Source organism: Wolffia australiana, chromosome 12, assembly GCF_029677425.1.
Source record: "Wolffia australiana isolate 7733 chromosome 12, ASM2967742v1".
NCBI classification, from domain to species: Eukaryota; Viridiplantae; Streptophyta; class Magnoliopsida; order Alismatales; family Araceae; genus Wolffia; species Wolffia australiana.
Window position 1 is genome coordinate 7,369,289 of NC_135846.1, and position 16,747 is coordinate 7,386,035.

Genomic DNA, 16,747 nt, shown 5'->3' on the forward strand with positions numbered 1-16,747 from the left:
CATCATTAAATGTGTATGCAAAATCTATCATCCATATAAGAGTGTTAAATGGTTAAACGTCAAGCCTTAATTGGTCATTCTGGTTAGTATCGATGTGTGGCAAAGTCACTGAAGAACACCTTCTCTAATATATTCGCTACCCTAGACAAGGATTTTACAACATCATCTTCCTTGAGTAAATATTTTCTAATACTAAGGGTAGATAAACCCTTCTTGACTACACAATCACCTTTCTGGACTTGTTTTTGCATCCGACCTAGGATGGTTTGGAATTCAAAAATTACAAAATTGTAGATCATAGTCAAACTTAACCGGCCATACATGCCGATCTCAGGTTGAAGGACCATTAAAAAACTGAGACATGAGTCGACCTAACTAATGATTGGTAAAATACCATTCAGAGATTCATGGTGATAAATCAAGTGAACCCTTTCCCCAAAGAGAACACATTATGTGTCCTTAATTCCTCCCCACTAATAGCTATGAGATCGATCATACTCATGATATGAGTGTGACTCCATAATGATAATCTTTCTGCGTATTTTAATTTCCTTCTTGAGTATCCTTTGAATAGGAACACCTAGAACACATTTTTGAAGACTAGTGATCATTCTATGGTAACCTTATCATAATTCACATATTCATTGAATGAATTCCTAAACTTTAGCTATAAGCATCGCACCTGCATTATAATGAATATATTATATTTATGAATATTAAACAAGATGTGAATTATGGGATTGGCTTGTAGGCCCATGTTTCCAACACTTTAATCCAGAGCATGAGATCATGGTGACAAAACAGAAAGGGAAAGCCATTAAATGATGGACAAGGAGATCCTCTCCCATCATTGGATAGATTCAATGGTTTAATCATTAGTTTAGACTCAAAAGAATTTGATTGATATGAAATGAGCTATTGTTATTAAGAAACAGTAAGCCTCATAAATCCTAGACAAATATCAAGGTACAGATAAATGTTACGAGGATATTTTGTTTCAACCTTTCCTTTTGATGCACAAATCAACATAATTTTACAAGATATTTAGATGTTTAAGGCCTAGAGGACCGCACTGAGAGACACAAAAGTGCAGGTAATGCTAGTTGGCTAAGTGGCATTAAGCATCCCTAGCGATACACCAAGAGAGGTCGTGATGATATTATCTATGTTCGTACTGCTCCTCGTGGAGTAGATCCCGCATCCAACCAACCCTTTTTACCAAGGAACAGGATTTCCTACTCCCGCTGGCAGGCCAGCCGGGCCATGAGCACAATGGGAATGAGCTTCCCAAAAAGCCAGCCCAGGCGGGACGGCCCTAGAAAATAGTATTTTAAATATCAAAGATATACTTAGTGTTTAGCGATTTTAATAAAAGTTATCATTAGGAATTAAATTGGGTAAGGTGGTGAACAAAATTCACTAGGCTCAATTTTTTTTGGTTCCCACCCTTCTTCCCTTCTCCCCTTCTCCCCTTGGATCCTCTCCACTCCCAATGCAATTCAATCATAATCACAATGTGAATTGATACAAGGTTATTCAAAATAAAAGAGATTTCACATGATGTGATTGTGTGGATATGACTAGAGTTTAATTGTTCTCACCCAAGGAATTGAGAAATATGGATCCAATCCATGCACAGGTGATTCGAACATCTAATTTTAAGTATCCTTATGATTACTTTCAAATACTTCAACTGCATGAAGGGTTAATATTTTGGCTCAATCAAGGCCCAATATGATAGCATGCCCATTGATATACAAGTGCAATCCCCGACTCGCTATTGTGGCCTCCTAATCGCAATACAGAACATGATATGTCTATCTGATAGTCAAGAAAATTCTATAATTAGAGAGAGGGAGAGAAAGAAAGGGAGAGAGAGAGAGGAGAGAGAGATAGGGAGAAAAAGAGAAATGGATAGGGAAAGAGACAAGGAGAGAAAGAGAGAGAGGGAGAAAATTAAGGAGACTAGAGCGGCTTTCTCTAATGGTCACCATTATGTGTAAGTGCTAACTGATTCAGGGATTAGTGTTTGATAACTTACCATACCCTAAGTCATTCGAGAGTCCCTCACGGATGAAAATTTATCTAGGAACATAATAGATGATAGTGAAGGTTCCATGACAGAGGTCAAGTGCTATTTTGTATTCTTTAGAGCATGAGGTATAGCTTGGAACTCCACGGGCTTAAAACAATACTTATCATTGGATTTCAATAATTTTTTGATTAGCTAATCTATATGTTGATGCACTCAATAATTTTTTCTCATTAAATGTTATTGGGCCATCAATGTCATTGAGTAGATTTATACATTGGCTTCGTGTTTTACACATATTAGATATTATTTATTTGTAAGGAGTTTTTTTCAAATATGCTTAAATAAGTACAAAGACGGAGGGAAACCTATTTTTGGTGTCCATGTTGCCCAGACCTGCGGCCCGCCTCCTGAATTATTCTTTCTCTCACTATCCACTCATTCTATTAGAATGTCTTGATGGTGAGAAGACCAACAAGATCATCAAGAAGAGCTGGAGAAGACGAAGAGGAAATTCAAAACTCCCTTAATTGTGCATATATTTCTAGAGGCCATGCACATAAACGGGTTCAAGAAAAACTCACAAGGAGCAAGTCAAGGGTGGAACAATTTTCACACCAGGTACTCTAAGTTTACTATGTTTAGAGATCAATTGAGAATCAATTTCCACCTTCCACTGGATGATAACATTTTTTCAAGCATTCACTCAAGCCCTATAACCTAACATAATAGTGTAGCCATGGACTTCGTCATAGGCGCCCCACATTGAATAAATTGTATTTATGAACATTTATAAACATATGGACTGTGTGGTTGTGATTCACTTGGTGGCCACATATTTTGTTACTTAAGATTTATTTTTAAACTTTTCTCAAAAGCCCCACAATTTAAGTATATCCACCAACTTTCAAATATCTTATGTTTGCGATCATCTTTAATGTTACAATGTACCAGTCTAGATAAAAATTTTAATGTTACAATGTCATATATTATCTGACCTCATTAATTAATTGTACCAATATATAGATTAATTATTCAAGGATGAAGTTTCCAATGTCATTTAACCCTATCGATAGGTGAAGTTTCCAAAATGGGGGATGCCAAGATACCCCTCATGCTCCAGAAGATATATTGTAGTAAATATACTCTCTAATGGAACCTTTACAATCATTATTTACTATATATGTATAATCCTTCATCTGTGTGGGACTCCCAAATGATAGGGTATGGTTAAGCATGAAAACTTAATATGTTGTTCAAAGAGGGGTGAGTTGGGACCTAAAATAAATTTTAATTTAACTTAAAATGGATAATGTGATCTTAAACCTATCTAGTGTAATAGGGTTGATGGGGATCGATACACAAATTCTTATACATGCCATCCCTTATTCGTGTCATGAATATTTTTGTCTCAGACTTCTTAAAGTTCCTAACCAAGGTTTAATACCCCCCAAGCAAAACATACTGAGTAAAACAGAATAGATAGGATGTTAAAATGACTTCCTCACTCCCTTAGCCTTATTATATGTCCTAGTCTCACGTCTCCTCTTTCAACCAAGTAGGAATTCTTCCTTGGCCCACTTATCCCTGTTTATAAGTTGTCTACAATCCTCTTAAGAATCAAGTGATGATTCTTAAGAATAATAAATCACACAGAGATATCAACGATTTTCAAGTGCAAACCATACATATATAAAAAATGGAATGTAATCAAGATGATAAAATTATGCAATGGAAATCTCTTCTTTCTCTTAAATTATTGTCATTTTTATCTAATTCCCTATTCAAATTATCCAATTCCTGAAGGTATTATCTTACTCGTCTTCTTTGCTTAATTTAATATTTATTTATACCTCTCTCTAATCTTTCTAAATCCTTTTTATTTTTCATTCAAATTCCTATTTTCAATATTTCTCTCTCTTCACAACTTGAATCCTCTCTCATTCTCTTGATTTCTTTATTGACCTTTTTAAGCCTCTCTCTAATATTTACAAATACCCTTTATTTTTCTTTCAAATTCCTTTATTCATTCTCTTTCCCTCTTCACAACTCAAGTCTCCTTTATTCTCTCGCTCTCTTAATTTCTCTAACAAGGTCCTTCTCAATTCTTAAATTTATTTATATCTAATCCATGTTATTAAAAATAGTCAAAAAAGAAAAATTATGTACCTCCACTTCATGTGATTTTCGCACTAGCCTTTCTTCCTTCTCTTATATTCCTCCATGTCAAGTTTCCTCAATGAGTGACCTGGAATGAAGATGCAAGAAGAAGGCATCGCATACCCACAAATGGACCTTGATGAGCCTTTAATGTTTCCCTCAAAGCTATTCATGATCTCTTCGTAATAGCCTCCAAAAGGTTTCTTCCTCTATCATAAATGTGAGGGCTTGAAGAGATACCTAATTAGGGATTGTTCTTTTGCTTTCTATGAACATTTTGAAGCTTTGTTTTTGACAGCACCTTGAGCATAAGTTTTGGACATATCATATGTGACCTTAATCATCCTACTATAATTCATTAATTGATCATTGAGAGTAGGTGAGAGAGAATGATGAAACATATAATTAACGCTATATTTTCATCTCCCAATATTACATGTGATTAATGTATGTTTAAGAGATGCATTTTCACTTTTCTCTGGATTGATAAAATCATCAATACACTCTTAAATGTATAATCTCATGACTCAGCATAGATAGTAATAAATCAGATGGCCTTTCTGGAGAGAGAGTGGGTGGCTGCTATTTATCGCAAGTTTTTGAATTAAAGGTTAGGACTTACCTTAAATGCCTCTCTCTCTCTCTCCCCTTACCAGATTCATGGGGGAAATTTTGGATACGTCCAGGAGGGGTCTGACATGTCCCAGATGATGTCATGAAGGCCAAGTAATCATAAATAATTATTGAAATAAATTAAGATAATATATCATGAATTATGAAATTATCATACTTAATGCAGGAATAAACTATTTATCAGACCACTTACTGTATGTGTTTTCATCATACCTCTACTTTCCAAACATTCCAAACAGAAATACCTAAATGATATGTAAAACTCATTATGAGACAAGCATATATTGGAGTACAATATTGTTAGCAAATCATTTTTTTCATATCTTGGATAAGTATTCATGCCTCGATAATCTTTTCAATGATTTTTTAGGATTGAATGAATGAATGAAAAAATTGGATTCATGTTATTTCTTGGCTGGAGAAAACAAGTGGTTTAATAGTAGTTCCCATGGATACTTTTGATTTATTTTCCCCATGTTGTATTCTTAGAAGTATTCCCATGATACTGAATAGAAAAGAGGAGGGGGTATTATCAGGAATATTCCCCTCAACTAGTAATTTAGAGAAGGACAAGATTGGGAGTTAAAGCTGATGAGAAGACGAAGATCCATGTCTTTGAGTAAATTTAGGGCTTAGGAAGATTGACACTTGAGGTCAAGTAAAAGGGATAGGCACTCACATAGAGAGAACCCTAGATAAAGTATAAGAATCTCTTAAGAAAAAAAGTGAGCTCAAGGTTCATATACCATTAACTTAAGGGCCAACACTTATGTGCTGAATTCCAGTCAAGCTAAGATCCCAAGCTTATCATCTTAAACTAGTATCAGAGCATATTTAGTTCCTTATCTCAGTAGATATTGAAATAGTAGTATCAGAACACAATTCCTAGATCTCTTCATAGAGCTTTTGCAATTCGTGATCTTGATTTCACTCTACATTTCTTTAGAATTGAATTACCTTAGTGATAAACCCAAAATTAGCGTAAAATTACATCGTTGAGAATTTGAGTTAAATCAATAAAACCTATGCTCCTAAATAATTTGATTAATTAGTGACAAGTAAGCATCGTCTCCATAGGGAACGTATATTACGGTAAGTACGATCTCACTTGAGTGAAGCACAAAGATGAGAAGAGTTTGTATAGTGCACGAGCTTGTGAATGGATGGCGTGAAATGAGAGACGAGTGTATGATGAGAGGGTTGATTAGGGTTTTAGGAGTCAGGGTTTAAAATATATAAGGAGGTAGAGACGAGGAGGACTGAAGAAGAGGATGTGAGGCATAGTGGCATGGATAATGGGAGTGAGATAGAATAATGATAAAGAGGGGAGAGAGTGATGTAGTTGAAAGGGGTAGGTCTCAAGACCTTTATGGTGTAAGAGGGAATGCGAGATGGATGAGAGTCAATGATGATGGATGATCACAGGGTTGGATGAAAGTGATAGAAGGTGAAACTAAGTAAATGTGTTGGAGACGATTCAATGTAAGGCGAAAGGCTAACCTTAGATCCCTATATTCTGCCAGGATCACGGCATCTTCCTGCGGCAGATCAACCTCCCCATTTCTCTGCTGAACCTCCCCAAGCACTAGGGACGCCAAGTAACACTTGATGAACCTTTAAAACTTCACTTTATTTTAGTTAGCCTCTCTAGGGGGAAGTGAGCTTGAAGATTTTTTTCACAAGGATTGGGAATTCAATTTATAGATCCAATAAATGGATGGATAGATGATGAGAGATAAAGCTGCCCTCAAAATTTCAGCTCGATCTGAGTTCTAGATCAATTTATATATCAAGCCTAGAAGTTGGATGATTTCTAACCGTCTATTTAATTCAAATAGTTCTCTCTCATCATCCTCGTCACATCGTTTGGTTAGGGTTTTGTCCCACTGGCATTAAATGTAATGATTAGCTGAGATTCCGCCTCCTCATTTGTGATCGATGGTTCTCCTAGTACCATGTGTCGTCTTGGAGAAAAAGACCAAGAAAATAAAAGGAATTAAAGCCGTTTAAATAATTAAAATGTGTGTGACATGGCAATGCGTTAGCACGTGCCACATCATCACATGTCCTTATCATCCTCTTAGAGATTGACACATGTGGGCCTCGTGTGTGCATATGTGCGCCACGTGTACACATGGCGCCATATGTTGCATGATAGCTCAATGGGTGTTGTAATCTTTTACTATTCCAATGAGAGAGAGAAGGGAAAGTCATTATTTTTTTAATGATCTTTGCCTCGTTCTACATAATGCATTTATTGCAAAAAATGTGTCCTTCTTTTATTCACCCACGTCGCCCTGCGTCAATAAAAAGAGGAAAAGTTATTTCGTTTATATCAAATACCATTATGGGATCGCGATTAGATGCCATAACAGTTTTACATAATGATTGGTTGATTCTAATCATTAATTGGGTTAATGACTGGCTGTTTCCAATTATTATGTCTAACTATGATTCTTCGACATTCAACAAATCGAATGACGACACGTGGCATCGCGAAAGTAAAATATTAGAAACAAGTTCTAAATTTCATATTTAATATAATAAAATGCCCAAAAATACAAATTAATATGTATTTTTTTGACTTAGTAAACCATATCTTTCTGAATTTAATGTCAAGAAATTTCATAAAAATCATATTATGACTCAGAATATTATATTATCTCAGAATCTATTGTTAGAAAAATCCGCAAACATACATAAAAATGTAAAATGTAGAATATCATGATAAAACATGTAAATATGGTCATACTAAGCTACTAAAATGCATGTCATCACTCAGCATCACAATGGTCTCCTTCTCTCTCAATCCCAATTTCTTTCCATTATTCTAAGGCGTGCAAATATGTTGACCTGCAAACCCACCACTACTCCGTCCTTCATTTCTCCCCCCATTAATACCTCTGAACTTTGTGATATCACTTTATATTGTCAAATTGGGGGTTCCTAGAAATATCAAATGATCTTCTTAGCTCTCTTAGTTTCATAATTAATGATCCTCTGGATGGAAATATATGTGGCCGACAAGCCAATCACACATTCCACATCTCATTCCATATTCATTAATAGAACATATTCATTATAGTGCACGTGTGATGCGTATAATGAAGTACATGAATACATGATCGTACTTAGTGAATTATGATGAGATCGTAATACGGAGATCACTAGTCTTTAAGCATGTGTTCTAAACATTCCTATTCGAAGGACATCGAATAGGAATGTTTAGAACATCGAAGTATCCGGATTGAATAGCACTATCTAGCCTCACTCATATGATGAGTATGGCCGATCCCGTAGCCATTAGTGTGGCGACACTAAGGATAGATAGTGGGTGCTCTTTAGTGGAAAGAGTTCACTGAATTGATCTGTACGAATCCCTGAATGGTATTATACCGAACTGTCAATCAGGTTGATTCACGTCACGGTTGTGTAAGTGGTCCTTAGACCTGAGACACCAAAGACGTCTTGTGGACGGGCGGTTGCACTTTGGCTATCACCAACGAGTCTCTAATCATGGGATTCTAAACGGTCTTAGTTCGGGTGCATCAAGAAGTACACGAAGGCGATTGAGTGGTCAAGATGGGATTGTCCACCCTCGTTATAAGAGGTGACAGCTAAAGGAAGACGATGCAATGAAGTCCTTGGCCAAGGCAGTGAAATATCAGAGAAGAGTTCTCTGATGATTTTCGAATGCATCAGTACTAACTCGGATGACCGATTAGGGTTTGACAGTTGACCATACCCTAAGTCATCCTAGGAGCGTCAAATGGATGAGGGAATATACATACACGGTAACCGATGATGAACAGGTTCCATGAGTGAGTCAATACACACTCCTTTGTATCTTCTAGGACACGAGGTGTAGCTTGGCACCCCACGTGTCGGAGTCTCGACCTATCGATTGGGTAAAATCGATCCGACATTAATTAATCTATATGATGATATAGTTAATTAATTTGGAAGGCTAATAAAGGTTATTGGGCTACTGGAGTCATTAACTAGACTGATACATGGGCCTAGAGGGTCACACGCAAATGGTCTTTTGGACATTGGAAGATATACTTAAGCTTTGGGGGTTTTTATGAAAAATACCCACTTAGTATAAATAGGGGAAGGCCCTGAACGAAATTCACCCAGCCCAGAATTGTTCAGAGGCCTTTCCCCTTCTTCTCCACTCGCCCCACACCCCCTCTCCATCCCTGATGTGATCAGGACGACGTAACGACGCCGAGGGAGAAAGAACGGGGCTCGTCAACGAGAAGGAGGAGATCCGACGCGCCGAGGACCGCGTGGATACGTCTAGAGGCTGCACACTTGAGCAGCTCGACTCCTCTCGCTCTGGGATCGAAGCAATCACGAATGAGATTCCTGCAAAGGTATTTCGTTTTAATGGTTTTTGTCGATGCCGTTCGATTCGCAAAAGACGTCCGCTGCGCATCGTTTTAGATTTATTCATCCAAGTCAAGGCCCCTAGAACCCAACACCTCTTAGCTATCTACATAGAACCTTTTCGATCCATGATCTTGGTCCCGCTCGCCCATTTCTTTGGTATTGAATTACCTTGTCGTCACAATGGTCTCCTTCTCTCTCAATCTCAATATCTTTTCACTATTGTACAATGTGCAAATATGTTGAACTGCAAACCCACAACTACTTCTTCCTTCGTTTCTCCCTCCATTAATACCTCTGAACCTTGTGATGTCACTTTATACTGTCAAATTGTGGGTTCCTAGAAATATTGGACTCTCACATGCCCTGACATCTGCTATGTAGTTAATAGAGCATGTTACTTGGTCGTCAATACATGTCAATACATTCATTGGAAAGCTTTCAAGGATCTGTTATGTTACAAAAAGAGCATCATAGACGATGGACTCCATTTTATACTAACTCTTATTCCACCTTAAGTGTCTTTAGTGATACAAATTGGGCAGGTGATGTCAAAAATCGTCGGTCCACTGGTGGATACCTAGTTTTTCTTGGTTCAAACCAGATCTTTTGGAATTCCAAGAATCAACCAACTGTTTCCCCATCCAGCGCTGAAGCAAAATACAAATCTGCGGTGAATGCTACATCAAAACTAACTTGGATTCAATCTTTAATGCAGGAACTTCGCCTCTTGATAACATGCATGTTTAGCACTTTAATATAATCATATTTACATGTATATTTGCATTAAATCACTCATATTTGCATGTTATCAAGCTTAAAAGGATTAAATCTATTTTCTGCATTTTGGGAGATTTTTCTAACAATAGATTCTAAAAGAGCATAACTTTTGAGACATAATATGATTTTTCTAGAATTTATAGACATTAAAGTTTGAAAGATATGATTTTCTAAGTCAAAATCTATATTTATAAGTATTTTTTGGGATTTAATTTTAATATGAATTTTTAAAGTATTTTTGGATTTTTTTTGGCGCAGGGTGACGTGGTGCGCTTATGTCCATTCGTTTAAAATAAAGAAAAAAAGAAAGAGGGTGACGTGGCGTGCTGACATGCCGCCACATCAGCCTCACGAAAAAATTTTATATGCTCTTTCTTTTGTTTTTTCTTTGTCCTTTTTTACGTACATGTGGTGCGGAATATGAAAAGCGCTAGTGCAGAATACAAAAAAGTGGGGAATCTCAAGTGCTTGGATTTCTTAATGGACACAAACAATGAGAATGCTGATGAGGAGAGAGAATGAAATCAATGGCTAGGATTGGCTCAACTTCAAACGACCATAACTTTTGATCTCCAACTCCGATTGAGCTGAAATTTTCAGCATTGCTTTGTCTTCCCCTCCTCTTTCCATCCGTACTCTCTGGTCTATAAACTCATCTTGAACTTTCTTCCTATTTGTGTGGGCTGATTGAAAGATAGTGAGTTTTGAGATCCATCAAGTGTGTTCTTGGTGTCTTGGATGTGTGGGAAGAAGCATTAGAGAAGAGGGGGAGCTTACCGGCACTCGCAAATCACCGTGATCATGGCAAAACTTAAGTATCTAAGGTAAGTGTCATCGTCTTACGTTGTTTCTCTCCCAACATCATCGTTATCATAAGTATAGTTTGCTATCAGCTTTTCATTTATCATTTCACTTGCGTCCCCATTATCTCATCTCTATCTTTACCATCATGCCATTCATGCATTTGATCACTATTGTATCCGTCACACCCTCTACCTTATTCTCTTAACACCTCGTATAATTCTACTTTTTTCCACATAATTCTACTTATATTTCATCGATATCATTATCTTGCCTATTCTATTCTCGTATTGATAATTACTATAGTGAGAAAATTAAATCCTTAATCATCGTTCCCATGTACTCATCACTAACTAAGTACTCTTAAGTACGGTTAAATATATTTTTATTGAATAATCTCAATTACCAACGACGAATTAAACCCCTAAAATTGAGATTATCACCTCCCATTAACCAGCACTCCAATTCTATGGTGTGACAATCTTGGAGCTAGCTATCTTGCCAGAAATCCCGTATTCCATGCTCGTGCCAAACATGTGGAAATTGGTTTTCACTTTGCTCGTGAACGCGTTGCTGCCAAGGACTTCAATTCATGTATACATTCAGTAAGAATCAACCCTCAGACATCTTCATCAAGAGCCTTCCCTAGCAACCATTCCTTCGACTTAGATCCAAGCTCAAAGTGATCCTCCTAATGAGCTTGCTGGGTTGTGTCAAAGCTGATCAAGACGTAACTGACTCGAGGCTGACATCACTTACCTCATCTCCAACTGCAGAACAATTGATTGTCCCAAGAGAAATCAATCTAAGTTTAGGTTGATTTCTCTCCACAACAGTCAGCTACCCTTCTCACTAAATGTATCTCACTATGTAAAATGTGTGAAATGAGGGTTACAAGAAAAAATATACACATTGCCCTGCTTCGGCGTCTTCTTCCTCTTCTTAATACTATCCATTTCTTTGTCTCATACTCACTCCAATACTCCTCTCTTGTTCATGCCCTCCTTTTTGCTCGTTCCGTCTATTGTTAGAACTGGAGTCTTTCACGAGATCATGAACGAGGAAGAAGAGACAGAGAAAGAGAAGAACACGAGAGAGGATGAGACTAAGAGATCGTTGTTAATCCATCAAGAATATCATTACAATTGGTTGGTATTTATAATAATAACTCTAACATAAATATAGTTAGTTTCTATAACTTAATCATAGCCTGACCGCTATGTTACGTTTAATCCTGACTGCTAGATCTTTGCCTGTCTATGTTTAATCCTGACCGCTAGATCTTTGGCTATCTATGTTTAATCCTGACCACCAGATGATCTTATATTTAATCCTATTCCCTAGTTTCTCATAACAAGTATAGGATATGTGTTAAATTCTTACAAGCTAATCTGATTAAGTGTCCTATCTGTAGGTTGAGGTGGGTGCTGATGTGGCGCTGAGCTCTGACATGGCGCCGAGTTTACAACTCCTTTATCATCAATCTCTCTCTCTTACTCTTAACTTGTCTCTCTCTCGTTTTCTCTCCTCGCCCCTTTATCTCTCGTTTACTCCCGCTCCCTCATTCTCTCATCGCTCCCTCTCTCTGTCATTCTCTCTCGCCCTCTCTCACATTCTCTCCTCGCTCCCTCTATCTGTCATTCTCTCTCGCCCTCTCTCACATTCTCTCATCGCTCCCTCTCGCTGTCATTTTCTCTATCTATCTCTCTCTTGCTCGTTCTCTCTCTCTCTCACTCACACACTTGTTCTCTCTCTCTCTCTCTCATACATATTGATTCTTTAATTACTTCGAACAACTCGTTTGCATCTGATCCGAACCAGACGGTTCGAATTGAATCGGATCCCCGATCCCTACGTAAGAGAACGGTGAGCGCTAAATAATCAACGTCAACATCTCAATGTAGTGCACTGCAACGGAACACGCGAGAAATAGGGACGACCCATCGCTTATCTATACTTCTTTCCTTCATGTCGACACCCTTACGAAACGCCCGCATATAACCGAAACGTTCAAAAGAAAGAAGCAGAAGACATAAGGAAGAAGCATTAGAAAAGGGAAGAGGAAAGGCCGCGTATCACAGCAACGTTCACAGCGAGGAAACAAAAGAAAAGAAAAGAGGAAACGGCGAGATATCACAACAGCGTTGAAAGTAAGAAGCAGAAGAGAATGGAAGAGGAAACATCTAGATATCACAACAAGGTTGAAAGGAAAAAGCAGAAGAGAAGGCAAGAGGAAACGGCTAGATATCACGACAACGTTGAAAGGAAGAAGCAGAAGAGAAGGGAAGAAGAGGAAAGGGCCAGATATCACAACAATGTTCAAAAGCAAAGAAAGAGAAGAGAAGCGAAGAGGAAACGACCACAAATCACAACAGCGTTCGAAAGGAAAGAAGCAGAAGAAAAGGGAAGAAGAAAAGGCCACATATAACAACAACGTTCAAAGGAAAGAGGCAGAAGAGAAAGGAAGAGAAAAGGGCCACAAATCACAACAACGTTCAAAGGAAAGAAACAGAAGAGAAGGCAAGAGGAAAAGACCACAAATCACAACAGCGTTCAAAGCAATGAAGCAAAAGAGAAGGCAAGAGGAAAAGACCACATCACAACAGTGTTCAAAGCAAAGAAACAGAAGAAAAAAGAAGAGGAAGCGGCCAGTAATCACAACAACGTTCAAAGGAAAGAAACAGAAGAAAAGGGAAGAGGAAAGGGCCGCAGATCTCAACAACGTTCAAAGCAAAGAAGCTTTGAAGAGAAGAAAAGAGAGGGAAGAGGAAGAAGAGAAGGAAAGATGAAGAGGGAGACGTCGCTGACAGAGCTGGGCCTGGCGCTGGTCGGGCCGATCAGCGACGCGTCGTCGTCATCGAAGGCGAAGAAACGAAGCAAGATCTCCGTCATCGGCGTGGGCAACGTGGGAATGGCCATCGCTCAAACAATTCTAACCCAAGACTTGGCCGACGAGCTCGTCCTCGTCGACTGCAACGCCAACAAGCTACGCGGTGAGATGTTAGACCTCCAACACGTCGCCGGGTTCCTCCCCGGGACGAGAATTACCGCGTCATCCGACCCCGCCATCACCGCCGGCTCCGACCTCTGCATCATCACCGCCGGCGCTCGCCAGATCCCCGGCGAGTCCCGCCTCGACCTGGTACATCGCAACGTGCACCTCTTCCGTGCGATCATTCCCCCATTGGCCGAGCTCTCCCCGGACGCGATCCTCGTCGTCGTCTCCAACCCCGTTGACGTCCTCACGTACGCCGCGTGGAAGCTGTCCGGCTTCCCCTCCAACCGCGTCATCGGCTCCGGCACCAACCTCGACTCCTCCCGGTTCAGGTTTTTGCTAGCGGAGCACCTCCACGTCAACACCCAGGACGTCCAGGTACGTTTCGCACGTGCGGATGAAGGACTCGTAAAGTCAACGATAGTTGATGTTATGGACGTTGACGAGTGGCTCACCCACCATGGCTGATGTCAGCGTCCACGAGAGTTCATGGTATAGACGTTGATGATGGACACATCCAAACGACGATGACATGTGGTGTCCACGTCGATGTCATCCGTTTGTTGTGTCAACATCCAGGTACGCTTCTCGTGTGGGGATGACGGACAACAACGTCAACGTTGACGAGTGACTCATCCAAACGATGATGATGGCTGATGTCTATGTCCACGAGAGTTTATGGTATAGACCTTGACGATGGACCCGTCCAAACGATGACGGCCTCCAGTGTCAACGTCGACATCATCTGTCTGTGGAGTCCAGGATTTTGTTATCTGCACGTCATCTGTCTGAAGTGTTAACATCCAGGTACGCTTCGCATGTGCGGATGACGGACACCAATGTCAACATTGATGAGTGACTCATCCAAACGAGGACGATGGCTGATGTTTTCTGTCAACATCATAATAACCAATTGCTCCTGTCGTAGTCCGTCAATGTCATCATAGGCCGATAATGGATGACGACCGCTGATCCCTGATACTAATGTTTAGTCTAAATGATGGCTGACGGTGATGGTCAATGATGTTGACGTTGACATTGACATTGACATGAAAGTTGACACATGTCGAACTTTACTTGTAGGCGTACATGGTGGCCGAGCATGGGGACACTTCCGTGGCTCTCTGGACGAGCATAAGTGTAGGTGGTGTGCCAGTGATGGCGGCATTGACAGAGAGGACAGTCATGGAGAGGATACGCAAGGCTGTGGTTGACTCCACGTATGAGGTGATAAGGCTCAAAGGGTACACATCATGGGCCATAGGTATGATGGAATCCTGAGTTAGAATTTGACTAAACTAGGGTTCATGGATGGATGACGAACAAAACACGCCCATCAGGTATAGCTTTTAACACAGCAATAGACACTTGAATCCAAATGTGGTAGCGGCAGATGTCGTCAGGAGTGTTAAAGAAAATATTCTGCTTAAGAGGAAACGTAGTGCCCTTGATATCAGCTATAACTTTTAATACTATGGTAGGCACTTGACTGCTATGGGATCAAATTCAGGACATTGCTTCAAATCCCAAAAACAACCCAATGCATGCTTGGGTAAAAAATATGCCAACAGCAGGTGTCGCAAGGGAGTGTTGAAGAACAACAGCTTTATTAAGAGGAAAAGTAGTGCCCTTGCAATCAGTTACAGCTTTCACATAGTTTTACAAGGACCAGAAGACCCATTTATCTCAATTTGAACAATGACCAGGAGGAATCATGGGTCCTTAAGAAGAATCTCACTTCAACTATTTTTTTGTTCTTTTTCTCTTCCTTTCATCTTTCTTCTTCTCTTTGATTCTTCATTGTAGGTTATTCAGTCACAGCCTTGGTGAGAACGCTGTTGAGAGACCAAAGGACATATAACTTAAATGTCCAAGTTAAACAAGCCAAATTAAATTTCAGATTTATATTTTTATTTGGGTAGTCTCAGCTACAATGTGGCTTACTCAAATATTCCTCCATTGAGATTTAGGATGAATCATCGATAGGTTATCCATTGCCTTTAAAACTTCCTGGTCAGTGACCTACATCAAGACTGTATATCGAAGAAAGAATACAACAAACACCATTCGAGAAGTTAGTTTTCTGGTTGAAACCCATATCTTAGATTTTTCAGGAATAAAACTTATAATTTTCCTAAAAATCACTATAGCTTTGCACGTTCTCTACAGATCTATGCATTTTTCTTTAATTTTGATCAACCCTGAAAAGCCTTAATAATATTGGATATTTTATTGATTTTATTCTAATTTTTTTAAATGACTAATGTCACATTAAAAATCCATGGAAAGGCACCATTGAAAATGTTCACATTATTGAATATTTTTATGAAAGAATAAATAGCTTTTCATGAAAAACTTACAAAGTAGATATATGGTGAATGGTATGACAAAACCAAAATAGATTTTAAATAATATACCTCAACATAATTGCTACTCATTTACAGTTTTTCAGATGAAGAGACAAAAATCTCAGTGAGTGTTATCAGATTGATTGAAGTTGTAAACCTTGGACCTCAAGGTTAACATCCCAATCCTCTGCACTATGACTTCACATTTTAGGTATCGAAGCCTTATTGCATGTTTCACATGATAACAAAAAGTCATCAAGTACTTATTAACAATGAAAATTTGATCGTCAAATTATGCATAAAAATTTATGTATTTTGTCTTACACATTTTGAAATAAATGACACTGATTGTATTATATGATACAATACAATTTATCTTTCTTAGTAATGTTTATTTTGTGTAATAATAATTATATCTAAATTTTGATGAGGCATTTTTTGACATGGGAACCTGTATTTAATATTTTTACTCTGACATCAAGAAATCTAAAGGGCAGCTGAAAATTACTAAATTCGTGAAAAATAGTAATTCCTAGAATGATTTGACATAATTTTTTTTTGAAATTATGATTTAACATAAATAATATTCTAATATTTTTTGTATTA

General features: G+C 38.6%; 1 protein-coding gene across 1 annotated transcript; it reads left to right on the top strand.

Annotated features, from left to right (window-relative positions):
- Positions 1-13,694: 13,694 nt before the first annotated feature.
- LOC144710354 (L-lactate dehydrogenase-like) lies at positions 13,695-15,207 on the top strand. The gene is made up of 2 exons (XM_078584101.1): positions 13,695-14,171; positions 14,877-15,207. The coding sequence occupies exons 1-2, from the start codon at positions 13,710-13,712 to the stop codon at positions 15,072-15,074; spliced, it is 660 nt and encodes a 219-aa protein (XP_078440227.1). The 5' UTR covers positions 13,695-13,709; the 3' UTR covers positions 15,075-15,207.
- Positions 15,208-16,747: the final 1,540 nt, after the last annotated feature.

Coding starts and splice junctions, on each gene's coding strand:
- LOC144710354 (XM_078584101.1), top strand. CDS start 13,710: ATGGCCATCGCTCAAACAATTCTAACCCAAGACTTGGCCGACGAGCTC. Junction 14,172..14,876: donor TCAACACCCAGGACGTCCAG/GTACGTTTCGCA, acceptor CTTTACTTGTAG/GCGTACATGGTGGCCGAGCA.